The sequence below is a fragment of the Diceros bicornis genome, chromosome 23, assembly GCF_020826845.1.
Source record: "Diceros bicornis minor isolate mBicDic1 chromosome 23, mDicBic1.mat.cur, whole genome shotgun sequence".
Taxonomy (NCBI): Eukaryota; Metazoa; Chordata; class Mammalia; order Perissodactyla; family Rhinocerotidae; genus Diceros; species Diceros bicornis.
The window spans coordinates 19,230,259-19,258,232 of record NC_080762.1 but is presented as its reverse complement, the minus strand read 5'-3'; the positions used below and the strand labels follow the sequence as shown (position 1 = coordinate 19,258,232).

Below are 27,974 nucleotides of genomic sequence, written 5' to 3'. Positions count from 1 at the left end.
AGTGATGAAGAGGAAATATTATTGTATATGTTTTACAACAGAAGAAAGCAGAATACTATAACAGTAAGAGCTTGGAAGTGAGACAGCCTGGGTTCATATCCTGGCTATGATCATTTTCTTGGGCAAATTACTAATCTCACAGAGCTTCAACTTCCTCACAGGGCTAATTTAGTACTTATCTCACAGAACTATTTTGAAGATTAAACTAATATATGGAAAACAGTAAGACTATCTAACACAAGTAAGGACCCAATAAATATTACATATGACATATGACAATACAAAACCAGTTTCTGAAACATGGATAAGAAAAGAAATAGAAAACCCACAATGTAAAGAAAATATTTTATTGAAATTATTACTGAACAATGGAGTGCTAAAGGCATAATTTAGACATTTTAGAAATTCAATTACAAGAGTATTTAGAGAATTTTAGAGAATTTACAAGTTCATAATTGTATTAAGGAGTTTAACATCTGAATTTGAAATACAAAGTAAAATTCCACAATCACTGAAATGCTTAATTCTTCAAGGAATCTTCTCGGCTGTAAAGAGTTGAGAAGCTTGTCTCCTGGCCTTGAAAAGGAATTTAAAAAAACTGTTAATTGTAAGCAAGAAGTCAATTAATTAGAATAAGTATTAATTATCATTCTAATATTAAAAACTAAAATCTGGAAATTTTTTCAAGATAATGAAAATTCCTTAAGGAAAAGTACAACTTCTAATTTAGGAAATTAGGAATAAACACTTTTAAAGCCAAGTCATAAAAAAAATAGAGAAAATTCCAAATAAAGACAAAACACAAAGAAGTAAAAAGAAAATGTCACTTTTTTATGAAATAATGAGTCAAAAGTAAAAACGCTGGCTCAAAGTCAGAGACAGACACGTAAAAACAGAGGGAAGGAAAGACAGAGATAGGGCTATGAGCAGAGAACCTTTAGGAAAATTATCTCCTTCATTATGTCCTTAAAAATGTCACTTTAAAAAACTTTTAAATGTTTGTGCTATTTTCACAACTTGAGTTACAAATCAAGGCATATTATACCAAGCTCAGTTAAAACAGCGTTAAGAGTACAAGGATTACACAATGAAAAACAAAGAATGCAGTGATGTAATTTAACTACCACATACCAAATGTAAAAAGAATCGAGGAACAGGGCTATTTAACTGAATTTCATTAGGAGGTATTTTGTAAAATAAATCCTTTCACCTAAACAAGTGTTCCAGTATCTAGAACAGAGTTTGGAATTAGCAGATACTCAAAATATATTTATGGCAGAAATGTCTTACAGTGATGATAAGACAGTGCCAGGATAAAAAAATTTTTTTTGAAAACTGATTGTTCTCCTTGAGTAACAGCTGCATGATTATTAAAATAATTAAGTTCAAATATGAAGAACAAAGTGTAAAATGCAGTTATAAATATCTGTATTTCGGGATACTTTAAAATACCAAATGTGTTCTGAAGTTCCTACAATTAAAGCTGTAGTTATCACTTAGAAAGAAAAAGACATTTTAAGTATGAGCTATACAAATAAATACACATGAAATAAAAGTAGAAACATTATTTTGCCCTTGTTTAAAACTTCAGATTTCTATCTGATGATATGCAGGTCAATCAGCACAACAATATTTGCTGAATTCCTACAATGTATAAAGCACTATTAAAAAGGACAGAATAACTATAACACACAGACAGTAAAAAAGAAAAAGCAAAACAAAGGCTTTAAAGCAATATGCAAAAACAATGTTCTGTTGAATTGGTAAGATTAATTTTTTTTCATTTTTCAAAATATAATATCCTATATTTTCAACAATAGATGTGATATTGTTCACACAAAAGCTTAGCAAACATGAAACTATGAGACTTGGTATCCTCACAAAAGAAGCAATGCAGGGCAGGGCTCTGGAAGTAAATTGCCTGATTCAGAAACCTGACTCTGTTACTTAGTAGCTGTGTGACTTTAAGAATACAACTTCTCTGAGCCTAGGTATCCTCATCTGTAAAATGGGAATAACAGGGCCTACCTTACAGGGCAGTTGTGTAGATTAAATTAGTTAACATATGTAAAGTGCTTAGGATAGCACCTAGCATAAAGTAAGCATTATACAAGTGTTACTTTTATTAATATTACAATTATAATCATATTTATTATTATTATTCCTTCTTTATCCAATGTATTCAGTATTATACATTGTCAGCCAAGTTCTGATTCTTATGGTTAAAGACATAGCTACTCTCCATGACTCAAGAAAAAACAGAACAGTAGCAAATGCACATTTTTAGTATTCTAACACCACCAAGGTCTCAGTTTCCAAAACCAGAAAGAGCACAGCTAACTAAAATGTTCAGCTAGACTCCATGAAAATATTTAACCCCAATTGTGCTCTGAAAAGTTATCTGTATATTGGTAAACAAGCATCTTGGTATTTTATAATAATTAAAATTAACCTCTAACTTTAGCCAGTTAAATTAACGATAGGATGAAAAAATGAATCTAATTTTGGTATTTAAGTCATTGCAAAGAAACCTTTAAATATATCCTAATAAACTGAACAATCTTGTAAATAATCTTTGCCTTTATACCTCAAGTTGTGAGGCTGAAAAGATTACTCTAGCTCTACCTCTCATTTCAAACAATTTTAGTCCTTTCCCCCATGATCCTGTTATTCTTCACAAATGTTCCTCTCTAGTCTTCTGTCTCTTCTCTCTTTAGAGGGAAACAAATCAATGTGAAGTACTCTAATAGACACATTTTTTTTTTTCTTTAAGATTCTGGGAACTGTGTATTTTCTAGACTTGATATGCCACCACAAAGCTTCAGTTTATACCAAGTGGAGGGTTTTCAATTCCTAGAAACTTTTTTATAATGTACCACTCATCACTTAAGTGCAAGGGATAAAGAGGCAATTGTACTGAAGTTAAATTCTAGAACTGTATTTATCCAATAAGCCCAAGTACATTAACATAGAGCTTCAGGAATCACAAGAATTATATTTAGTAAACAATAATTACAAGACCAATATGAATTGGGTTTCCTTGGATTAAGTTAGATTTTCTTACCTTATATGTTGCCATTTTTCATCACTCACCTGACATTAAAAATTAAATTATATTATAAAATTAAATATTTTTATGAAGGTCTGAATAAAGTACTTGCAAGTCATTAGGTACCATTTGAAATTGAAAGATGTCCATTTCAGAAATTAAATGACATTAAAAACAAAGTATCTTTGCCTACTTAGTGATAAAGAATGAGGTGTTAGGAGATACAAAGCGACAACCTTAATATTAACTAAAAATTTTAAACTCTGAGGTTCAATCTGTTCAAGCTTCACAGGATAAATATTTAGAAACTTACAACTTTCTCCTCTGAAGAAAGAACACCCTCTACTGCCACTATCTGGTATTGCTTATGTTTTAAATTTCCCACAAATTTCCGAAGTTGCTTGAGACTGCTAGCCTCCATGTCTTGCTTTAATAGTTTCTGCATTTCTCGAGAAGGACATCCAGGATCAAATATTAGTAAACATAATGTTCGGTTTTTTTTCTCTTCAATTCCAACAACTGTTCGACTATGACCTATCAAAAAAATAAAATAACAGCTATATATATGTGTGTGTCATATATATCTACCTATAGATATATACACAGATGTAAGTTAATATATATATATACACACATATACACAATATATTCTCTCTCTCTGTATATAGTATATGCGCACGTGTGTTTAGAATACTAATAGAGTCAGTCCCTCTGATATGTAGGTGTCTGAGCTCTCTCACTCCTAAGACACAAGAGTTTAGTTCTACTTCCTAATCTTCAGTTTTATTTTATTCAATTTTAGTTTTCTAAAGTCTTCATTACAAAAAATCTTACTTCTACTGTGCCATATATTTTAGTTTTTCTTTCCTAATCCCTTGATCCTTCTTATACAAATTATCTGAAATGACAGGATTTGAAATTTACCTACTATAGAACAAAAACTCTTATGGTCTCAAAAGGTAAACAAAATTAAATTTATATATACTAGAATTTCGAAGAAGAGGGCTTAACCTTTACAGCTTACATTCCTAAGCAATGAAATTCCTAACATTTACTTGCTCTGATTCCTGTCAATCCAAATCAGCCATTCAACAAAATTTATCACACATCCACATGCCCAGGCACTATTATAGGTAGTTAGTGATACAGAAGCAAAAGAAACAAACATTCCTGCCTTCATGGAGCTTGTATTCTAATCTGAAGAAATACTCTATAACCAAGGTAAGTAAGTGAAGTATACATTATGTTAGATATGGAAAAATCAAGCAGGGAAGAGGAACAGAAAATGCCAGTTGTGGAGGTGTGGGATAATGAGATGAAACTTTAAATAAAGTGGTCAGGGAAGGCCGCATTGAAGTGATATATGGGTAAAGACCTGAAAATAGTAAGGGATGAACAATAAAGGAAGAGTGAACCAGGTGGCCCTGAAGATGCCAGGGATATCATCCTTCATGACCCAAGAATGTACTAGAATGACAACATAGCTCTGGAAATCGGAGAGACTAATGTCACAATACTCCCCTCCTCCTCATTATCAGAATCTTAACCTGTCCTACAGCTAAAGCCAATTAGCTGTCTCATAAGTTACACTTATTATCTATCAGTTATACTAACCTTGATGCTGAAGATAGATAGGAGGCTTAGATGTACACACTACTTTTGGACTCCCTTCCCTCTCTGAAGAATAATAGTTCAATATCCATTCAAATAAGCGAGGGTGTGTACCCAAAGGACCAGTTGCCTTGTGAAAATCAACAATATGGCACCTATAAAAAATTGACAAAATGGATTATTTAGAGAATATTTTTAAAAATAGTGTCATCAATCAAGTTATCAAACAAAAAATTCTAAGTTTAGAAGTAATTTTACCTCATCATTATTTTCCTAAGAAAAAAGAAAACAAAAATTTTACTATTTATATGGAAAACTATTAAATAACTTCATAATATGGTTGATGACTGATCTAAAAGTTACATTTTCTGATATACAAAATCTCCATGAACAGTAAATGAGGACCATACTTGATTTTTAAGTCATCTACATATAAACTGAGTCACAGCTTTTATTCTAAGGTTTATTCTAAACTTGATGACCAATTAGAAGCCAACTTCTAATTTTAATTCCTCAATAGCCATTCCAGTCTATCAAAAATATCCTGCATGTTTTTCCTGTCAGCTCTCTCAAATTCCAATAATAGACAAGTAAAGAATACCTGTAAAGATCATAGAAAAACTTGTATGTACCTCTATCTATACATATATCTATCTCCTATTTGGCACCAGACCACGGTGGTATTCTTTCCTTAAGAGGAAGTCAACCTTGAACAAACAAAATTCTTCTAACCAGAAGCACTCTCTACACTTCTCAACAACTATTTTTAAAAAGTCAGGCATAAGCAAAAGCAATTAAAAGCTTTATTTTCACTTTAAAACATAGCACAGATATCCTGTCCTTGTCTCTCTTGGCAATAAAATCTCCAAATACACCCAAATTGTAAAGGTTGCTATCTTTAGCCTCAGCAAGTTTAATGTTGATAAGTTTCAACTGATTATTAATGAGTTTTAAGTGTTGAAATGAACTTCTGGATAAACTGTTAAAAAGCAGGAACAGTGCTTTTGGGTTAGCAGTTGACAGCATGTTTAGATTTAGAATCTGAATAGTACCCTACAGAGCATAATTCATAGAGAACAAAAGGAAGACATTTAAATAACTAGTACACAAATTCAGGGTACAGTAATAAAGGGGCTTTATAAAAGACTAAATTTCAGCTACCAAGAAAAAAGCTGGATATATCAGGTATTTTAGATGAAAATTTTCCTTAATTAAAAATTATTTAGGGGCCGGCCTGGTGGCGCAAGCGGTTAAGTGTGCACGCTCCACTGTGGCGACCCGGGGTTTGCCAGTTAGGATCCCGGGCGTGCTCCGACACACAGCTTGTTAAGCCGTGCTATGGCGGCGTCCCATATAAAGCAGAGGAAGATGGGCACAGATGTTAGCCCAGGGCCAGTCTTCCTGAGCAAAAAAGAGGAGGATTGGCTCAGCGCTGGTCCTCCTCACAAAAAAAAAAAAAAAAATTATTTAAAAGCTCAGAACATGCAATAGTATACATAATCTGAAGGTGTGAACAGATGGAAAAAATAAAAAGAGAAAAAATAAATTTAGGGGGTATTAAAATAGTCCTTTCAATTTAAATAATCAAGAAATTTATTATATACACCTCAGTTTTTCGATTTAAAATTTAAGAAATATTTTTACCTCTGAATCTAATCAGTTAACATGGTAGAAAGATGTAAAATACTGAAGGAGAAAAGGATTTAAATACCCAAGGACAAGGGAATGAGGACAGGCAAGAAACTGCCACATATTTTTGAAAAATGGAAAGTAAGAGAGGAAACGTAAAAGTGAATGCAAAGAAATAGAAACAATTGTCTTGCAACCCCAGAGAGGTTGAAATCTTAGAAGCACCATGTATTGAGAGGAGGAGTAGTGGAGCTAAAAATATGAGATTAATTGAAAGTTTGCATAAAAGAAGGCAAATCACTCCTCAATGCCCCCTCCACTAATGCAGGAGCTGTAGGCAGGAGTGGAGAACTCCTTTGAATAGCCTCTGAGAAAAGATGTCTCTATAATGATATCTGAGAGTTCTCCAGCCAAACAGCAAGCTTCCACCTAAGCCTCTTAAATGAAGTCTGCTAATCTGCAAGCTCTATACAATCCTACAGCACCGCCAATCAGCTTTTTGGCAGCTCATTCCTCACTTTACGAATAGACAACTAAAGATTTAAAGAATTTAGAAGAAAGCATTCAAAATGGAAAAGACTAAAATAAATAGACATGAAAACAAATTAACATAGAGGAAACAGAAAAATGCAAGGAATAGAAAGAAACAAAATGGTGGAAAAAAATTTTGCAACCATGAAAGACTACAATGCTATGAAATTACCCCTTAAAATTAAAAACATTATTGCTAAAATAAAAATGTCGATTGAATAGCTGGGAGATAAAGTTGAGTAAATCTAGATAGTCAAACAAAAAGCAAACATAAAAAATGAGACAGGACCAATAAACTTATAAAGTCAAAGAAGTTCAATGGCCAACTAATAGGAGTTCCAGAAAGAAAAAAATGAAAATGGGAGGGGTCATATTTATCAAACAACAACAGTTTACCTCTGGGCTCTTATTACATGCCAGTCACAGTTCTAAGCACTTTATTATCTCCTTTAATTATCACTACAACTCTATGAAGCAGTTACTATCTACATGTTCTTTCATCAATGGTGGAACTATAGTACAGACAAGTTAAGTTATAGAGCTGGTACAAAAGCTAGAATCAATTGCAGGTAATCTGACTCCAAAGTCCAAGCTCTTAACTAATATACTGAGATCTGACAACTCACAACTTCATATTCAAAAGGAAAAACAAATGTCAAACGCAGTGAATCAAAGCCCAACATCCCATGGTGAAATCTCATAATATCAGGGCTAAGAAAAGGTACAGAAAACTTCCAGAGAAAATAAACAAGTTATATGCAAAGGAATGAAAATCAGATGGCATCTTACCTTCTCAATAGTAATACTAACTGCTACAAGTCAACAGAGTAAAAACTTAATTTGATCTGAAACAATTTGAATTTAGAATAATATAGCCACCCAAACTATCATTTAAGTAATAAGGACTAGGCACTCTTTCTTAGGAAGCTAATGAAAGAAGTTTTCAAGCAAAATAGAGTAATCTAAAAAAGAGAAAAACATGGAATCCAGGAAAAATCCAGGCTCCAATTCAAGAAAGCAGTGAAGAAACGCTACATGATTATAGCTGTGGAGAAGATCTACAAGGCAAATAATCCAGACTGGAGCAAAAAGGGCAGATGGCTTCAAGAAGGAGGTGTTTAGGAATAAGGAGTACCTCAGATACGTGACAAAAGCGGAGTGTCTGAAAAAAATGTGAGACCACGAAGCAGTCAAATAGTAAAAGGGAAACGGAAAGGTAATTCTTAACTCGAGGAAAATTTTAAAAAGCTTTTCAGGAGAGGAAATAAAATCAGCAATGAATAATACTTACGCAGTCATGATGTAAACTCTGACTTTAACTTAATAAAAACTGAGATTTAACCCTATTAGAAGGATTGAGGGTAAACAGGTGGGAGATACAAGGGGAATGCAATAGACAATGTCTAAAACTGATAAACCAAGAAGAAAAAGCCATGAAAGCATATTATTTAAAAGCAACAGAAGTATCAGCTGCCTCCGAGAAACAAGACTTGAAAACAGAGAGGGGCATAAGATAGGGAATGAATTGCTGGTTTTCATTATAATCCTCTCAGTGCTACTTAAATTTTACTTTTTAACTGTCTCTTTGACAAAAACAAAAACAAAACCAACAACAACAAAAAAATCTCCCAGATCTGACAATAACATGAACTTGGGTTTTTAGGTACATACTTTACCCTTAGGGAGGTCAGAAGTGTATACACTTCACATGCTCCAATCCAGGCCTTTGTTCCCTGTAACCTGTTATTAAGTTGAGAGGCACCCTGAGGATCAAAACCTTCCTTCCATGCATCTTCAATCATAGACTGAATTTTTGGAATGCAAGGAACTGACATACCTAAAATTATACAGCAAATATATTACATGACAGTTACTAAAATACTAAATAACATCATTTAGCAGTACACCATATACTCTAGAGGAACCTACAACACAGTTTTTAAGACAGTTATTCCTCACATCTTCTATTGTATCCTTTTCTCTTCCTCCAACCGGAATTCAGGTTTTTAATGTAAATATCCCCTAAACTACTTCTTCATTAAAGCTATTAATTGTGCCTACCATATATTAATGCATTCCATATCATATGCACTTTATCAGATGATAAGTTCAGAGTATTATATTTCTGAATACATACCTTTCAAGCAATCATCATAAGCATCATTTTGTAATAATGATGAAAGTAGCATTTGGAAATTTCTGTAACCACAACCCCAACCTTTGTCACCAAAAGATGAATGAAAGTGATCCACCACTGCAGAAAGCCACACACGCCTCACATCTGTGGCAGCATTCTGATAATACCTACAAAGTGCTTCAATAATTCCTAAAGCAGAAAAGAGATTTAGAAGATTTAGGATTAGTTATCATCTTTCTATGGCTATTTCATGTATTTCTTTCTTTTTTTTTTTTTTGTGAGGAAGATCAGCCCTGAGCTAACATCCATGCTAATTCTCCTTGTTTGTGCTGAGGAAGACCAGCTCTGAACTAACATATATTGCCAATCCTCCTCATTTTTTTTTCCCCAAAGCCCCAGTAGATAGTTGTATGTCATAGCTGCACATCCTTCTACTTGCTGCATGTGGGATGCAGCCTCAGCATGGCCGGAGAAGCGGTGCGTCGGTGCGCGCCCGGGATCTGAACCCGGGCCGCGAGCAGCAGAGCGCGCGCACTTAACCGCTAAGCCACGGGGCCGGCCCTCATCTTCATCTTTTTACTGATATAACCTTAGTTCACGGCCTCTTGTTACTATTATGCAGGTTTCCTAACACTAGCATATTACTTATTACACTGAATGGAAATTGTTTGCATCTTTCATCTCTGCATCTGCAGGGCCCAGCACATAAAAGTACACTGTTGAATGAAAGCTCCTCTTGTCTCTACATTTTATTATACATACTGCCGGACATCACTGTCTCTGAAGCTCAGTCCTAATCCGCTCCCAATTAAAAAACCTCAATAGCTTCCTATTACCTATGGAATAGGTTTAATCCAGGGTATATGTAGCCCACAGCAAGCACTTTTTTAATATGCCTAGCACTATGCTAACACTAAGGATACAAAAGATGAATATGACAATACTCCTTGAAATCTCAGGGACCTAGACTATAATAAGTGCCATAAAATGGATAAACAAGGTGTTAGGACAGGGTACATCTGACTCTGTCCCTTTCCTCCTTCTAGTATACTCTCCTTATGTTTCAACATCCTACAGATACTCCAAGGATCAAAAGCTACTGTCTTCATAGACCTTTCTCTTGATTCCAAAACCCCAAAAAAAAAGGTCCTCTTTCTCTGAACACTCACTATATTTACGTGTTGTGCCCCCTAGGTACTAGCCATATTCTCTCACGGTGGAATAATACAGTTATTTGTGTATACTTTATTTACTCTACGGACTCTGTGAAAGCTTATTGGCAGGGATGTCTTATTTGGATAGCCCATACTTTCTCATACAGCATGTGGCACCAAAAAGACAATCACTAAATGCTTCTCCCTTGAATGAAGGGTATACTATAGGAAAATGGGTTTTTGTCTTTAAGAAGATAGAGTCAATAAACCAAAATAATTAAATGAACCAAGAGTTGTAGCTGTGCCTATCACCATGAAAGAAAGAAATATAGATCTTTATAACCATTTCCAAGGAACTTAGAAAGATAAGACTCACTATCAAAAAAAAGGACAATTAAAACACCATACAATTGAGTACTAAATGTGGTAGCACGGAATGGGTACTACAGGAATTCAGAGAAGATATCACAGACTTCAATGAAGAAATTGAGATTTGAGAGAGACCTTTAAGAATGAGGGGGGAAACCTCCAAGAAAAAAGAAAAGAAAGTATTGTATACTCTAGTATACTTCGGCATACTTACTACTAACATGAGGGTGCGGCACTGTCTAGGTAATGTTGTCCTAACAACCACATCATATAACTGCTTTAAGGAAAAATTTCCTCATAATAAAGTTTATGGTTTTTTTCTTAATTGAGGTATAATTGGTATACAATATCTTATTGATAACAAAGCTTTTTATTCCTTAGATCTAAATCTCTTTAGATATTTTACAAGATAAATCTATCTTTTGTTAAATTATATTTCATTGTTAAAATTATAACAAGAGGGGCTGGCCCTGTGGTGTAGTGGTTAAGTGAGAGCGCTCCACTGCTGGCAGCCTGGGTTCGGATCCCAGGTGTGCACCGATGCACTGCTTGTCAGGCCATGCTGTGGCAGCATCCCATATAAAGTGGAGGAAGATGGGCACAGATGTTAGTCCAGGGCCAGTCTTTCTCAGCAAAAAAAGAGGAGGATTGGCATGGATCTTAGCTCAGTGCTGATCTTCTTCACACACACACACACAAAAATTATAACAAGAGACCGCTGCTTTGATTAACAGTTGCATAATTAACAAAAAATAAAAATCTGTGCCACTAAATCAATCACTTCTAAATTTCAAGGTAGCTTATAAAAAAGACATAGTATACTATAGGGTAGTGTCCTTTAATCTTTTGCAGATATATTTATTTTAAATTCTATATACACTACTGTATTCTATAGTAACTCTAAAATATACGCACGAATAGAAATTACAGGATGACATAAATTAAAAATTCTATTTCTAGTATTTTCTTCCTGTATACCTTAATGAATTAATATTACACATCTTCTGGGATATCCTACCCCACACAGAAAACTTTTTTTTTTTTTTTTTTGGTGAGGAAGATTGGCCCTGAGCTAACATCTGTGCCAATCCTCCTCTATTTTGCATGCAGGATGCCTCCACGGCATGGCTTAACGAGCACTGTATAGGTCTGCGTCTAGGATCCAAAGCCCGTGACCCCTGGGCCACCAAAGCGGAGCACATGAATTTAACCACTACACCACTGGGCTGGCCCCCACACAGAAACCTTTTTACGTGGAGACCACTGAAGAATTATAAAGCAGCCTTCAGAAACAGACTCATGGATATATAAAAATATATAACATACACTATAAGTGAGAAAAGCACAAATGGTACTGAGATAAATAAGCAATAAAAGCTTAACAAGAAGTATGGTTATAAATAAGGGGAAAAAATTAGATCCATACCTTCTTTCTCTTTCTCTCCCTCCCTGTCTCACACACACATGTGCACAAATATATTCCAAGTGGATTAAAAGTCAAAATATGAAAAGCAAAGTACAAATATTTAAAGAAAATATAAAGGAATATGTTTACTATCTCAAAGATGGGGGAGTTTCTTAAACAAGATAGGGTACAAATAAAGGGAAAGATTGAGAAATGTGATTATATTCCAATTTAAAACTCTAATTAACGACACCATATACAAAATTTAAAGGCAAATCATAGACTTGAAGAAGAAATTTGCATCTCAAATAATCAACAAAGAATTAGTTTCCTGAATACTTAATGGACTCCCACAAATCAATAAGAAAAAGACAAACCACCCAATAGAGAATGAAGAAAGGGAATAGGTTCCAAGAAACTAACTCAGGAGTAGTCAGGGAAATGTACACTAAGATATATATCATCTCATGCCGTATTAAATTGCAAAAATTAAAGTGTCACCAAAGTGTTAGTGAGAATATAGTGATACAAATGTACATTATGACCATTTTGGAAAACAATTCCACAATACCCTTAACAAAGTGAAAGAGGCACGTGCCGTTTAACCTAGTATTTCCAGTTCTGGATGCTAGAGAAACTCTTGAAGGAGACCTGTTCATAAGTTGTGAGAGTAAAAAACTGGAAACAACTTAAATGTCTGTAAACATGAAAACAGATAAATAAGTTGTGCATAATTCATACAAGGAAATACTATACAGCAATCAACATGAATGAACTACAGCTGTAAGAATCAACATATGTGAGCAAATCAAATTAGAGCACAGACATTGTATACCAATTTATATGTAGTTTAAACACATAGAATATTATATATTATTTATGGCAAAAGTTAAAACATATACAAGACCGATAAATACCAAATTCAGGATAATGGTTCCCTTTGTGGAGGGAAAGAAATAGAATCAAAGAGGAGTATACAAGTGGTTTACAATACGTATGAAAGGTTTTACAGCTTTAAAACATTAAGATTCAAAAAAGCTGGGTGGTGGGAACAAAGCTGTTCCCATATAATGTTTTTTTTACTACACTAAGAGATATATTTAAAAAAAGAAATTAAAAACATCAGGAAAAAAGGCATTCTTTGGAGCAAGGCAGATCTGACTGTGAGTACTAGCTGGGCCAATAACTAGGTATGTAACCTTACTTTGGGAAAGTAATTTAATCTCTCTATGTCACAATTACCTTATTCAGAAAAATGTAACAGTACACAACAGAATGTTTGTTTTGAGAATTAAATAATATAATATATATAAAGGTCTTAGTGTCTAAAACTGTACTGAACAATATGGTAGCCACTATCTACAAGTGGCTATTAAGCACTTGAAATGTGGGTTGTCCAACTGAGATGTTCTGTAAAGTATAAAATACACATTGGATTTTGAACAATGTACAAAGACTGCAAAATATCTCATTAATAGTTTTACTATTGATTATATGTTGAAATAGTAATATTATGGACACACTGGGTTTAAAATATTAAAAGTAATTTCACCTGGTCCCTTTTATTTTTCCTAATGTAACTATTGGAAATTTAAAACTATATATGTGGCTCACTTATATTTCTATTTTACAGCATTGGTTTAGGACACAGTAAGCCCTCAACAAAAAGTTTTCTGAAAGGTTCGTTTTCAAATGTCAAGTAAATTAACACAATATAAAAGTGAATTATTTTTAAGTGAATTATTTACTGTAAAAATAGAGATGTAGAACTTTCAAAACAACACATTTTTAAAAATTATTTGAACACACAGCCTCACCTAAAACTATATAAACTGTGGATTATGAAAATTAAGCAAAATTCAAATAATTCTGATTATGACTTCAGTGACATATGGAACATTAAAACCGTGATTTTGACGTACTCACCAGAAGTTTTTGTTTTTCCATCATCAATACCAATAGCTAGTGATTCCATCATATCAGCTTTCCTTCTATGAAATTCAGATGGATGCATTCTTCCCCTATTTACTTCTATCTCCATATTTCGTAGTTGCTGTTGTTTGTATCCTCCAGAATTATCTAAACCATATTGTCTCTATTGAACATAAAAACAAATGACTTAGTTTTCATGTCCCTTTACCTCAATGATGGAAACTTACCACAATTTTATTTATTTGGAAATGTATTTTGAAACATTCCGATTTATAGACTTTTATACAAGTCAACTTAAAGATTTTTAAGAAAAATAAATCACACGCAAAAAAAATCTCTGAGTTATTAACAGTCTTTCTCTATAAACCACCACTGTGGCAAGAGACTTGCTTCCTCGTCCTAGGGAAAGCGATTTTTTCCAGAAAACTTGTCAGTAGCCTATAAAGGCCTACTTAACCTGTAATTCATTCAGGCAATCATTCTACATAGCAAATGAACTATGTTTTTGCACACTGGACACAGAATCTCAAAAAATATGTATAAAACAGCCTCTATGGAAAAAGTTTCTGAGATCTAAACAACTAACTTCCAAAGTTACAGAACAAACTGCCCTTAAATACTGAGAACTTTTTGTACTAATAATGTTCAAAATTACATAAGGCAAAAAAGATTTAAGAAAAGCCAACTTTCTTTTCTCCTCTGAATCCTGGTGGGAAAATATTTTGCAAAAATAGCCAAAATTAGATATTCCAATGTGAGAATTAGATATTCTCACACACAGCCACATGTGAGCGGTCTGAGAAAAGAAAATCAGAGGTCAAATAAGTCTCGGAAAATTATGACATGTACAATACACATTAGTATATTAAAGGCTTGAGAAGTCCTAAAGTATACAAACCTGTTTAACTGAACACTTTCAATCCTATTCAATTATAAGCCTTTTTTTTTTTTTGTGAGGAAGATCAGCCCCGAGCTAACATCCGTGCTAATCCTCCTCTTTTTGCTGAGGAAGACTGGCTCTGAGCTAACATCTATTGCCAAGCCTCCCCTCCTTTTTTTCTTTCCCCCCAAAGTTCCAGTAGATAGTTGTATGTCATAGTTGCACATCCTTCTAGTTGCTGTATGTGGGACGCGGCCTCAGCATGGCCGGAGAAGCGGTGCGTTGTTGCGCGCCCAGGATCCGAACCCGGGCCGCCAGTAGTGGAGCGTGCACACTTAACCGCTAAGCCATATAAACCCTTTTTATTCACACATTATCCCATTAATACATGGAAAAAGAACATTTAAATACTCTATGAGCATTACTTGCACAGATGACATCATAGTCCACAGCAAATTAGGACTGAAAAATGTAGAAAAATCTATTAAAAATATAAATGCATTAAAAATATAATAGATACCGCCAATTTAGTTCAACAGATACCACCACTCACCTAACATAAATGACATCTCAAATATCATCAAAAAGCATTTTTCATTAAAAATGGTTCTTTCTAAATGCCTGAATTGCAATCATTAAAAGAATTTAAGACTCAGACAGGAGACATTAATTCTGTTTCTCTTTTCAGTATCTATATACTTAAATTCTGAGTCTTGGTTTCCTAATTTGCCCCATCAACTTAACAGAGGTTTGAATCCAGGCTTTACCATATAAAACTGCCTGATCTTGAGCCAGTTAAGTTACTTAAGCACTCTTTGTCTCTGTTTCTTACCTTTAAAAAAATAAAAGTCTAAAATAACTTTTTCATGGAGTTGTGAATATTTTGAGATACTATATATGAAGTGCTTACCCCAGTACATTACCAGAATGAGTACTTATAAATGGTGGCTGTTATGACCTATAAAATATATATGTTAAAAAATATTTTGTATAATAACAAGGATAAAAATAATAGGCTGAAGTCTTGACAACATGAATGAAAAATAAGAACTCTACTAAACCAAAATATTATAATTGTTATTAATCTTTGTACCTGCAGCTTCTGAAATTCTTCCATTTCTTGTCTTGATTCTGCAGATCTCCTCTTTCTGTCTTCTTCCTGTTGAAGCTGGTGAGCCAATTCTAGATCTCTAGAACACTGGATTCTATCCATGCCTATTAGATAGTTTTAATCTTTAGAATAAAATAACTACTAAAATCAAAGCTTACTTATTACATGTTAACATATATTTTCTAAATGGAGTAAATGCTATTATTTTGTCATTTATTCATGACTATGATGTCATGGAAACACTGAGTACAAATCTAGCAGAACTTGAACTGTTTCTGGAAGGGTATAACCTACATCTAAATCACTAATATTCACTGAGAGTTTAGGCTGTGACAAGCACTTTTCATTAATTATCTTATTTGATCCTCATAACAACCTTAGGAAGTTAGGTATTATGATCTACTGAGGAAACCAGAACTTAGAGAAATTAACATCCTTCACTGGTGTTCCTTATTAACACAAATAAGGCAGATTGGTTTTTAAAAGAAATACTAAGGAGGAAAAAGGAAATAATAAAGAGCATAAAATTATATGTTTGCAAAGTACAGGTATTAGATAACTTAATTAAAGTCTGGCCCCAAACAAATACTACAACTTTGCAACATCTTGGTCTTTTTCCTCTCTACCCAGTGTCCCACTGATCCATTAGTCAGTGGCTTCTGGCCAGTATCTTGTCTCCTTGATCTCCCAATTTGATAGTTTAATTATGCATTTGAATATTCTTTCTTTCCTTTCAAATCTCTCAGCCTCTGTTACATTTTCCCATTTAGTCCCTACTTCCATTGTTGGAGATATGCAATTCACAACTGACTTTTTACATACTTCTGAGGCTATCTACAGTGATTTACTCAGACCATATCTTTCTCTCATTACCTACTATAGGCTTACAGAATAATTTATGTACCCACACAAAGCTTATCAAAAACAAAGTAAGAATTATCAGACATTCAGCTTCAGAGGGTTATTCTTCCACAGTAGTTAGTAGAGAGCCACCAGAGTAGAGGACTGTTCCATCTTTGCTCCAGGAATTCTCATCTTGGGACTAGGCTGAGTGATCGAGTAATGCAGTCCAGAGATCATTGACTGGAACTAAGATACTAATACTGGACACTAAAGACCCTTGCATTAACAGGAAAGATCTATGTACCACTCTAAGAAACTGAAATCCAGTAGAACACAACTGGTTTCTCTTAGGGTCTACTTTATATTTTGTTTCAGTCGGATTGTGAAACTCATATAGGATCTTCCCACTTCTAAGGCACCACAATGATTACTTAACCAATGCCACTATTAAAAAAGATAGGGGACAGAGGAAAACTCTTATATAGTCACTTACAAAACTAGTAAGTGGTAATGAAAGAAGCTGGGCAAGCAGCTGGAAACGCGCTTGAAAAACTTTTAAGTCACATAGCTCACATTCTTTTTAAAAATTATATGTGCCATATGGCAGCTTCCTAGTTCATCAATAATTTTTGCTGGCCAGATGCTAACTTCAGTTACTTCTAGCTGCTGAAAGAGGGGCCTCAACTTATAAATAAACCAGATTTTTAAAATTGCACAGCATTTCACTATCTTCTAAATAATGATGCTCTGGGGCAAAGCCCTGGATGCACACCCCTAGTTCAGCTGTAAGTCACAATAGTTCATCCCTTACAACTTTTCTGTGAAACAACTTTTAAAAAACAAGTTGAAGCTAAATTAAAATTCTTTACAGGGACATATTTACTTTTAACCAATATGCTTTGTCTTTTCTATACCACTGATCTAAAAATTAGACATGTGTCCCAGTAAGTGGAAATTAAATCATAAAATTCTTATTTTTAAACATGTAAACATACCTTGCCCAAAGTTACTTTCTTCCAAATGCAAGTTGACATGTTCCTGGAGAATATGGTAATGTGTACAGACGAGCCCACACATAGGGCAGTCATACAGTGGTTGATCACAGTCTGTATTATAGAGATATAATTCAATTGATTTTATTTTTAAAACTGTTAGATTTTTCACACCAAGTCAAAGACGGCCTACTACCCACCAACCTTATTAAATAAATAAAAGCTCTTTGTAGTTGGATTTAAATCTATTTTTCTACTTCAGGGTCAAGATGGAAGACTGAACATAAACACAAACCTCTCTTACCACTACAGTGAAAGAAAGTCTTGACAACATTAAAGTCTTGACAACACTAATAATAAACATTCAGATCTGTAGTCAAAACAAGAAAAGTAGGAAGGAAAATCAAACTGGTAAGTAGAGGCCAGTCTAGATATGGACTTTAGGGGCTAAATCCTCAGCATCCTCCAAACTAAATACAGAATTCAAGCCTCTAGCATAAAGCTGGGAACTGGGATCATACTGTGTAGCTGGGAGCAGGAGATCAAAGAGCTGCATGCATCAACCGGCACTGCAGGCAGATAGGTGCAGCTTGCTCAGGACAGAAACAGCAGCACCTCTGCAAGCCCAAGACCTGGGTGATACTGGGCACAGAAGAGGAAGCCGGTGTGCGGAGTGAAAGCACTGAGCAATTCATACATGTAAGGCCTGGTTTGGAAGTGAAATAACTCTGTTTGGAAAGTAGCTGAGACTGCTGTGCAGCTGTTTATTTCTGCAGACAAAGTGAATATAACTGGTTTCATTTTAGCTGGATCAGCTGACTTCAAAACTGAACTAAGTCAATCTGATACCTTTGACTGGAGGTTTTAATAAAAAGTTCTGAAATTAGTTGATATATTCTATGGTGGTGAAAATGGAAACGAAGCTATTGAGTTACCTACTGATGTCCTCTCCAAGATGAAATTCATTCAAAAGAAGAAATTAATTCAATGACACTTTGATAAAATCAGCCAGGACACAGACAAGCACTGTTTTGGAGCTGAAGATACACTAAAGGCTTTGGAAATGGGAGCTATAGAGATCCCAATAGTTTATGAAAATCTGAATATAATGAGATATGTTCTTCATTGCCAAGGCACAGAAGAGGAGAAAATTCTCTACCTAACTGCAGAAAAAGAGAAGGATAAATCTCATTTCACAGACAGGACAGGAACCTGAGCTGATTAAAAACACACTCCTGCTGAAATGGTTTGCTAACAATTATAAAAAATTTGGAACTACACTGGAAACTGTCACAGATAAGTCACAAGGATCCCAGTCTGAGAAAGGATTTGGTGGAGTTGGAGGTATCGTGCAGTACCAAGTAGACTTCCAGGGAACGGAATACCAAGGAGGACATGATAAATTTTTTGACCTTGATGACTACTAGGTAGATGACATGGGTCCCTCAAAATGTGCATTACCCTGCAGCATTCAACCCAAGGAGCATACTTGTGGTGGAATCCAAACAGATCCCTGCCTTAAAACTGTACTATTTCCAGAATTTAATCCATGAGCATCAGATATTGAAAAGAAAACCAGGGCCGGCCCCATGGCTCAGCGGTTAAGTACGCGTGCTCCGCTGCTGGTGGCCCGGGTTCGGATCCCGGGCGCGCACCGACGCACCGCTTGTCCGGCCACGCTGAGGCCGCGTCCCACATACAGCAACTAGAAGGATGTGCAGCTATGACATACAACTATCTTCTGGGGCTTTGGGGGGACAAAAAGAAAAAAGAAAACCAAAACAAAACCAGACCCAACTCTACACTTTGGTTTGTCATGGCGTCAGCACATTAGCCTACAAAGTTCCTAAATGCCACTTTGGACTAATTTTAAAAAGAAACCCAGTTTTTACTTTTACTTGACGGTGAAATTGGTTGCTCTTGTATTTTACGAAAAAAATGATTCTTTTAACTTTCACACATACGAGGAAAAACACTTTCAGGGCTATAAACCTTCAAGAATTAATAGAGGGCCGGCCCCATGGCTTAGCGGTTAAGTGTGCATGTTCTGCTACTGGCGGCCGGGGTTTGCATCCCGGGCACACGCTGACGCCCCACTTCTCCGGCCATGCTGAGGCCGCGTCCCACATAACAGCAACTAGAAGGACGTGCAACTATGACGTACAACTATCTACTGGGACTTTGGGGGGTAAAAGAAAAGGAGGAGGATTGGCAATAGATGTTAGCTCAGAGCCGGTTTTCCTCAGCAAAAAGAGGAGGATTAGCATGGATGTTAGCTCAGGGCTGATCTTCCTCACAAAAAAAAGAGTTAATAGAAGCGACATTATAAAAAAAATAGTAACACTAGAGATAAAAAACACAGAAGTTAGTGCTCATTAGCAGGTTAGACATGGCTGAGGAAAAGAATCTCTGAGCTTGAGGATATGACAAGAGATACTTCCCAAACTAAAGTGTAAAAAGAAAAAAGACGAAAAAAAAAACCCAGAACAAAATATCCAAAAACTGTGGGAGAACTACAAAAGGTGTCATATACATATAATGTGAATACCAGGAGAAGAAAGAAAGGAACAGAAGTAATATCTGAAGCAATAATGACTGAGAATTTCCTCAAATTAACGTCAGACACCAAATCACAGCTCTAGGAAGCTCAGAAAACACCCAAGCAGGATAAATGTCAAAAAAACTATACCTAGGAATAGCATATTCAAACTTAAAAAAATCAAAGACAAAAAATATCTTGAGGGGCTGGCCCGGTGGCGTAGTGGCTGGGTTTGCGTGCTCTGCTTTGGCGGCCCGGGGTTTGCAGGTTTGGATCCCAGGCACAGACGGACACACCGCTCATCAAGCCATGCTGTGGCAGCATCCCATATGCAAAATGGAGGAAGATGGGCACAGGGTTAATCTTCCTCAGCAAAAAGAGGAGGATTGGCAATGGATGTTAGCTCAGAGCCAGTCTTCCTCAAAAAAAAAAATCTTGAAAGAAGCCAAAGGAAAAAAACCACTTTACCTATAGAAGAGCAAAGAATTACATCTGACTTCTTCTCAGAAACCAGGTAAGCAATGAGAAAGGGGAGTGAAATATTTAAAGCGTCCAGAGGAAAAATACCCCACCAAACCTAGAATTCTGTAACCTTCAAAATTATCCTTCAAATATAAAGGAGAAATAAAGAATTTCTCAAATGAAAATTGAGGGAATTTGTTGCCAGTAGACCTGCCTTGCAAGAAATATTAAAAGAAGTTCTTTAGAGAGAAGGAAAATGATACAAGTCAGAAACATGTATAAACATAAAAGAAGAGCATCAGAGAAGAAATAAGTGAAGGTAAAATAAAAACTTTTATTTATTCTTAATTGACATAATAGATAAGTTTATTCAAAACAAAAATAGCACAATGTATTCAATAATGTATGCATATATATATGTTTATGTTTATGTGAAATGAATGACAGCAGTGATACAAGGAGCAGGGGGAGGAATGAGGAATATTTTGTTATAATAAAGTATTTGCAGAACCCATGCAGCAGTATAGTGTTATTCCAAAGGAGACTTGAATTAGTTCTTAACGTATACTGCAAACTCTAGGCCAACCACTAACAAAAGTAAACACAGAAATATAATTGATACGCTAAGAAAGGAGAGTGTTGAGCAAGTGGCACCTGTTACCTTTCCTTGAAAGACACAATGAGGCAAAACTCACACAAGAAGAAAACAGACAATCTGAATAAGCCTATACATTAAAGAAATTGGATGAATAACATTCGTGGGCACCTGGCCCAGATGGGTTAACTGATGAATTCTACCAAAGACTTAAGGAGGAAGTTATACCAATTCCTACAACCTCTTCCAGAAAACAGAAGCAACGAGATTTCCTAACTCACGAAATGAGGCCAGCATTACCTTATTACCAAAACCAGACAATGACAATCAAGAAAAAAAAACTACAGACCAATCTCTCTCATTAACAGAGATGCAAAATTCCCAATTACACCAGCAAATTGAATCCAATAATGTATAAAAAGAATTACACACTGTGATCAAGTGGGATTTATCCCAAGTATGCAAGGCTAATCCAACATTTGAAAATCAAATAATGTAATTCATCACATCAACAGGCTAAAAAAGAAAAATCACATGATCACATCAATGGATGCAGAAAAAACATCTGACAAAACGCAACACCTATTCATGATAGAAACTCTCAGCAAACTAGAAGTGGGGGGCACTTCCTTAACTTGATAAAGAATATCTGCAAAACCTACAGCTAACATCATACTTAATGATGAGAAAAAAATACAAAATTCTGATGAAGGAAATCAAAGAACAACTAAATAAATGGAGAGATATTTCTTGTTCATGATAGGAAGATTCAATATTGTCAAGATGTTAGTTCTTCCCAACTTGATCTGTAGATTCAATGCCATCCCAATCAAAATCCCAGCAAGCTATTTTGTGGATATCGACAAACTGATTCTAAAGTTCATATGGAGAAACAAAAGATCCAGAACAGCCAACACAATATTAAAGAACAAAGTTGGAGGACTGGCACTATCTGACTTCAAAACTTACTATAAACCTACAGCATCAAGACACTGTAGTACTGGAAAAAGAACAGACAAATAGATCAGTGGAACAGAATAGAGAGCCCAGAAACAAACTAACATAAATATAGTGAACTGATCTTTGACAAAGAAGCAAAGGCAGTAAAATAGAGCAAAGACAGTCTTTTCAACAAATGGTGCTGGAACATCTGGATATCAACATGAAAAGAAAATGAATCTAGAAATAGACCTCACATCCTTCACAAAAAGTAACTTGAAAATAGATCATAGATCTAGATGATAATTGCAAATCTATAAAATTCCTAGAAGATAACATAGGAGAAAATTTAAATGACCTTGGGTATGGTGATGACTTTTAAGATACAACACCAAAGGCATGATCAATGTATGAAATAATTGATAAAGTGAATTTCATTAAAGTAAAAAACCTCTGCCCTGCAAAAGACAATGTCAAGAGAATGAGAAGACAAGCCACAGGAACGGAGAGAATATTTGCAAAAGACACGTGATAAAGATCTGTTATCCAAAATATAAAACAACTCTTAAAAATCAACAATAGGAAACCAAAAACCAGATTAAAAAATGGGCCAAAGACCTTCACAGACACTTCACCAAAGAAGATATACAGATTGTAAGTAAGCATATTAAAAGATGTTCATCATATGTTACTAGAGAATTGCAAATTAAAATGAGATACCACTATACCCACATTAAAATGGTCAAATCTGGACTGGAACACTCACACCACCAAATGCTGGGGAGGATGTGGAGCAACAGGCACTTTCATTCATTGCTGGTGTTAATGCAAAATGGGATAGCTAATTTGGAAGAGTTTGGCAGTTTATTATAAAACTATACACACTGATACCATATGATCTAGTAATGATACAGAATTTGGTATTTACTCAAATGAATTGAAAACTTCTGTCCACACAAAAACCTGCAAACAGATGTTTATAGCAGTTTTACTGATAACTGCCAAAACTTGGAAGCAACCAAGTAGGTGAATGGACAAACCGTGGTACACCTAGACAATGGAATATTATTCAGTACTAAAAAGAAATGAACTAGAAAGCTATGAAAAGACATGGAGGAAACTTAAATGCATATTACTACATGAAAGAAATCAATCTGAGAAAGCAATATACTGTATGATTCCAGTTATATGACATTCTGGAAAAGGCAAACTATGGAGACAGTGAAAAGATCAGTGGTTGCCAGGGGTTGGGGGGAGGACGGGATGAACAGCTGGAGCACAAAGGATTTTTAGGGCAGTGAAACTATTCTGAATGATACTACCACGGTGGGTATATGTCATCACACATTTGACAAAACCTGTAGAATATACAACACCAAGAGTGAACCCTAATGTAAACTATGGACTTTAGGTGATAATGATGTGTCAATGTAGGTTCATTGATTGTAACAAACGCATCACTTGGTACAAATGATGTCAATAGTGGAGGAGGCTGTGAGTATATAGGGACGGGGGGTACACAAGTACTCTCTGTACTTTCTGCTCAATTTTGCTGTGAACCTGAAACTGCTCTAAAAAATAATATTTATTAATTTAAAAAAATGAATCTAGACACTCTCCTTACATCTTTTATAAAATTAACTCAAATGAATCATAGACTTAAATTTAAAATTCAAAACTACAAAACTTCTAGAAGATAACATAGGAAAGGTGACCTTGGATTTGGCAATGAGTTTTTAGATAAAACACCAAAAGCACAATCCATGGAAGAAGAAATCAAACAACTTGCAGTTCATTAAAGTAAAAACTTCTGTTCTGCAAAAGACACTGTTAAGAGAAGGAAAAGACAAGCCCCAGACTGGAAGAAAATATTTGCAAAACACATATCTGATAAAGGACTTGTATCCAAAATATACAAATTACTCTTAAAACTCAACAGTAAGAGAAAGACATATGATTCTAAATGTGTGTGCACCAACAACAGAGATTCAAAATACATGAAACAGGGGCCGGCCCGGTGGCGCAAGCGGTTAGGTGCGCGCGCTCCGCTGCGGCGGCCCGGGGTTCGCTGGTTCGGATCCCGGGCGCGCACCGACGCACTGCTTGGTGGGCCATGCTGTGGAGGCGTCCCATATAAAGTGGAGGAAGATGGGCACGGATGTTAGCCCAGGGCCGTCTTCCTCAGGAAAAAGGAGGAGGATTGGCGGATGTTAGCTCAGGGCTGATCTCCTCACAAAAAAAAAAAAAAAAAAAAAAAAAAAAAAAAAATACATGAAACAAAACTTGATAGAGCTGAAAGGAAAAATAGACAAATATACAACTATAATTGGGGACTTCAAAAATCTCCTTTCAAAAACTGGTAGAACTTCTAGACAGGAAGTCAGCAAGGATATAGAAGATCTGAACACACTCAACACGATCTAACTGAGAAATATAGAACACTCCACCTAAGAACAGCAGAATACACTTTTTTCCCCAAGTGTCCATGAACATATACCAAGATAGACCGTATACCGTATCTTAAGCCATAAAACAAATTTCAACAAACTTAAAACAACAGAAATCACAGAGTGTGAACTCAGTTACAGAAAATCAAAATCCAAAACAATCCAGATGCCATTGGGCTGGTGGTAAATAAAACAACGCCCTCTGGAAACTGGACTCTGAGTCTATTTCTCCTCAGAAAGGTTCTACAACTACTCTCAATGTAGCTGAAACATTTATTATCTGCATCAAAATTCTTTTCCATTATTGTATTTTTATATTACAATAATGGCAAATGAACAAAATTATAGATATAAAGTGAATTTAAAAACACATTTGTAGTAACCTGATTTACAAACTAACTTTCAGGACTCCACATATTAAACTGAGACTACTGTTACTTAGTATAGAAAATGAACACTTTACCTTCTAATGGAGTGTCTAAAAGATTGGCATGCTTTGTTTTCACATGAGTTTCCATATCTTGACTACAATCTTCTATTTTTCCACAGAATGGACATTCGGGAGGACTATACATTGTTTCATAAATTGATCCTTTTATTTTGGATAGGTCACACTCTTTTTCTTTACTTTTTAGGAATTTTCTAGATCCAGTTAAGTCTTCTGAATAAAAAGCGCTATGTTTTAAAGTACCATCTTTAGGCAAGCTTTGAGTTGAAATTTTCGGATGATTAGATGCACAAGCTGAATGAATACTTGAATTAACTTCCGATCTACACTGTAGGGTGTTGTCCTCCCTATTATCTGAAGTTCCGTACTGCACTGTATTGATCCTCTCAAAGTTTCTTTCTAGTTCATTTTCTTCAAAATGAGCAGTTTCAATATGAAAACACATTTCATCATAATTCACACCCGACAACTTGCAAAATGGACATACAACTTCGTTTTCCATGTGAACAACCAGGAGGTGAGCCTTCATGTCTGGTTCTGAGGTTACTGTTTCACCACAGATATCACAAGAAAGCATGGTACATCAGGTAGCTAGAAAAAAACAATATTATTTTAAGTTTGAAAGTAAGAGTTGAAGAAAAAGAAAATGCATTTTGTAGAATGATTTAGAAGAATGATGCTTGTTATTTAAAACTGGATTATTTAGATAAAGAAATTTTCAATGTACTTTTTGTTCCTCAAATTTACAAACTTATTTATAAATCTCAACTACTCACTATTGTATTTCAAGTTTACGGTTTCAACAAAACAAATGCAGTAATACTGCAAAATAAATAATTTTTAAAATATTTCAAAAAGTGTGTCTGGTTTAAGGTAGAGATAAAATAACGTTTATAAAATTGCCCAGGTATGATGAGTCAGGTAAGAGAAAATAAAGAGAAGAAATCTTATCAACTGATGTATCTAAGTACAAAACCTTAAAGTTGTTAACAATGCGGAGGCTAAATAAAAACATCATAATTAATAGTAGTTACCAGTTAAAGAGCTTTACAGATATCAAACTCATTTAAGTACCATTACAATTAATCTGTATGGCGAAAGCCCTAGTTGAGATATGTCACCACAGCCAGAAAACGGTTAGCCAAACTGCTAATCTATTCCGGTTCCAGAGGCTGTACTCTCAACTGAAAGAATAAAAGCAGAGTGCGCATAGTTGAAAAGAGCACTGATTCCAGAGACAAGAGAATTGGGTTATAATCTCAGGTTTTAGAATTTTGGATAAGACACCTCACCTCCCTGAGGTTCGGTCTATAAAATGAGTGGCACTAAATCAGCAGTCACTTTGGGTTTTATGGACTAATAAAGTACTGGCTACCGACAAAAAGGTGATTTTGCTAAGAAATCATCTTTAAAAAGCAAACCTCGCCACAATCTTCGTACTTCCTACTACAGACCATCGTTTGGCTAAGGACTAGTTAAAAACAAACAGGAAAAGAAAAATAAGAGAACTATTTAAATAAATTTAGCTTTACAAGAGCTCCCTACATTGCCCTTATTTTCTCATTTTTCTTCAGACAAGTGAAAATAGTCTCTGAGTTTAAAAGGAAATTCTCTCAAACCCCCAGAGGAAAGAACGTCACACCCAGAGAGCTTGCTCTTTTCCCGCGGCTAAAACAAAGCTGGACACAGAAGGATACACTTGACCTCCCAAACACCTTGATCAGAAAAAGTGCGTGAGAGACATAAGGAGGCCGGTGACAGGGCCGGAATGCCCCAAGGCCGAGTCTGCCCGAAGTTCCGCGCCAACGTCCCGAGCCAGGGCATGAAACCAGGACGGACACTAACTGGGGGAAAGCCGTGGGCCTGAGGAATGAGGGCTGGGACTGTCCGTTCCTACCGGCCCGGAGATACGGCGGCGGCCACACTGCTCTACGCTGGGCTTCCTCTCTGGGTCCCGCCGCTGCCGCCGTCTGGCTCGCCGGCAGAGGAGTGCGTGCGCGGCGTCGATTACCTTTCCCGGCCTGAAACACTGAGGCAGGCCCTCCCTACACCCAGAGATACACAGTTAACCAGGAAAAGACCCAGCGACTAAAAAACAAAAACTCCGACCTCCACTTTCACATTTAAAAATGTTCTTCCTCTTCCCCAGAAGGGAAGGACTCCCGGCATGCACCCTCCTTGCCGGTCTGGGTTGTAGTGCATTCTGGGAGTCGTAGTCATTTTTGCATCCTCCCATCAGGGTTCCGACGCCAGATTTACCAGGAGACACACTAGGCTCTGAGGTCTTTCTGAATGAATTCCCAGGGCTGGTCCTAGGGCATTATTCGAGTCCACGATATCCGTTGTCTAGGGCCTGATTAAGTAGCACTCCATTCTATTATCACTAAAGGGCTTATAATGCTACTAGGTGTCAAACTCCAAACTATGCTCTGCAGATGGGGGATGACTAAGCCAGGTTCTTGCCTCAGAATCACAAGATCACACGTACCTTATATTTACTGTTCAGTCCTTATTTCATTCAACAAATATTTAATGAGTGTCTGTTAGAAAGGCATTCTGCTTGGAAATGGGGCTGCAGCACTAATCAAAATACATAGGCCATTTGAAACACATTCTAGTGAGGCAGAGAAAAAATAAACAAGTAAATAAACTGATCATGATAAGTGCTATGAAGGAAATAAAGCTTGGTTATTTATAGAAAGGACTAATGTAGTTAGAAAAAGTCTCTCTGAGGAGGTGAGTGTGCTAATGAACAAACCTTTCACCAACAGGAGGAAGAGTGTTCCAGGCAGAGAATATAATAAGAACAAAGTCTCTAAGGCTGGAAGAAAAAGAACATTTTGTGACCTGAGTATAATGTTCTAGAAGGAAGAGTGGCTACAATATGCGGTCAGAGTTGTA

The 27,974-nt window shown here is 35.7% G+C and overlaps 1 protein-coding gene and 1 pseudogene across 2 annotated transcripts; one reads left to right on the top strand and one right to left on the bottom strand.

Moving 5' to 3' along the window:
- Positions 1-331: 331 nt before the first annotated feature.
- On the bottom strand, positions 332-27,206 carry ZUP1 (zinc finger containing ubiquitin peptidase 1). 2 transcript variants are annotated; one of them, XM_058566401.1, is made up of 10 exons: positions 26,971-27,206; positions 25,089-25,664; positions 17,647-17,757; positions 15,791-15,912; positions 13,812-13,980; positions 8,958-9,146; positions 8,492-8,657; positions 4,664-4,815; positions 3,363-3,583; positions 332-576 (listed from the first exon to the last, which is right to left on the bottom strand). In XM_058566401.1, exons 2-10 carry the CDS (start codon positions 25,648-25,650, stop codon positions 529-531), a joined length of 1,740 nt encoding a protein of 579 aa, XP_058422384.1. In that variant the 5' UTR covers positions 25,651-25,664; positions 26,971-27,206; the 3' UTR covers positions 332-528. The 2 variants fall into 2 exon arrangements, with proteins under 2 accessions (XP_058422384.1, XP_058422385.1); XM_058566402.1 differs by having other exon boundaries at positions 26,919-26,982.
- LOC131420428 (eukaryotic peptide chain release factor subunit 1-like) lies at positions 18,371-19,100 on the top strand (annotated as a pseudogene).
- Positions 27,207-27,974: the final 768 nt, after the last annotated feature.

Excerpts from the sequence above, each read along its gene's own strand:
- ZUP1 (XM_058566401.1), bottom strand. The coding sequence starts at position 25,650 with ATGCTTTCTTGTGATATCTGTGGTGAAACAGTAACCTCAGAACCAGAC. Across the intron at positions 3,584-4,663 it reads TATCTATCTTCAGCATCAAG|GTCATAGTCGAACAGTTGTT; the intron begins GTTAGTATAACT and ends TTTTTTTGATAG. Across the intron at positions 577-3,362 it reads TTTCTTCAGAGGAGAAAGTT|GCCAGGAGACAAGCTTCTCA; the intron begins GTAAGTTTCTAA and ends TTCCTTTTCAAG.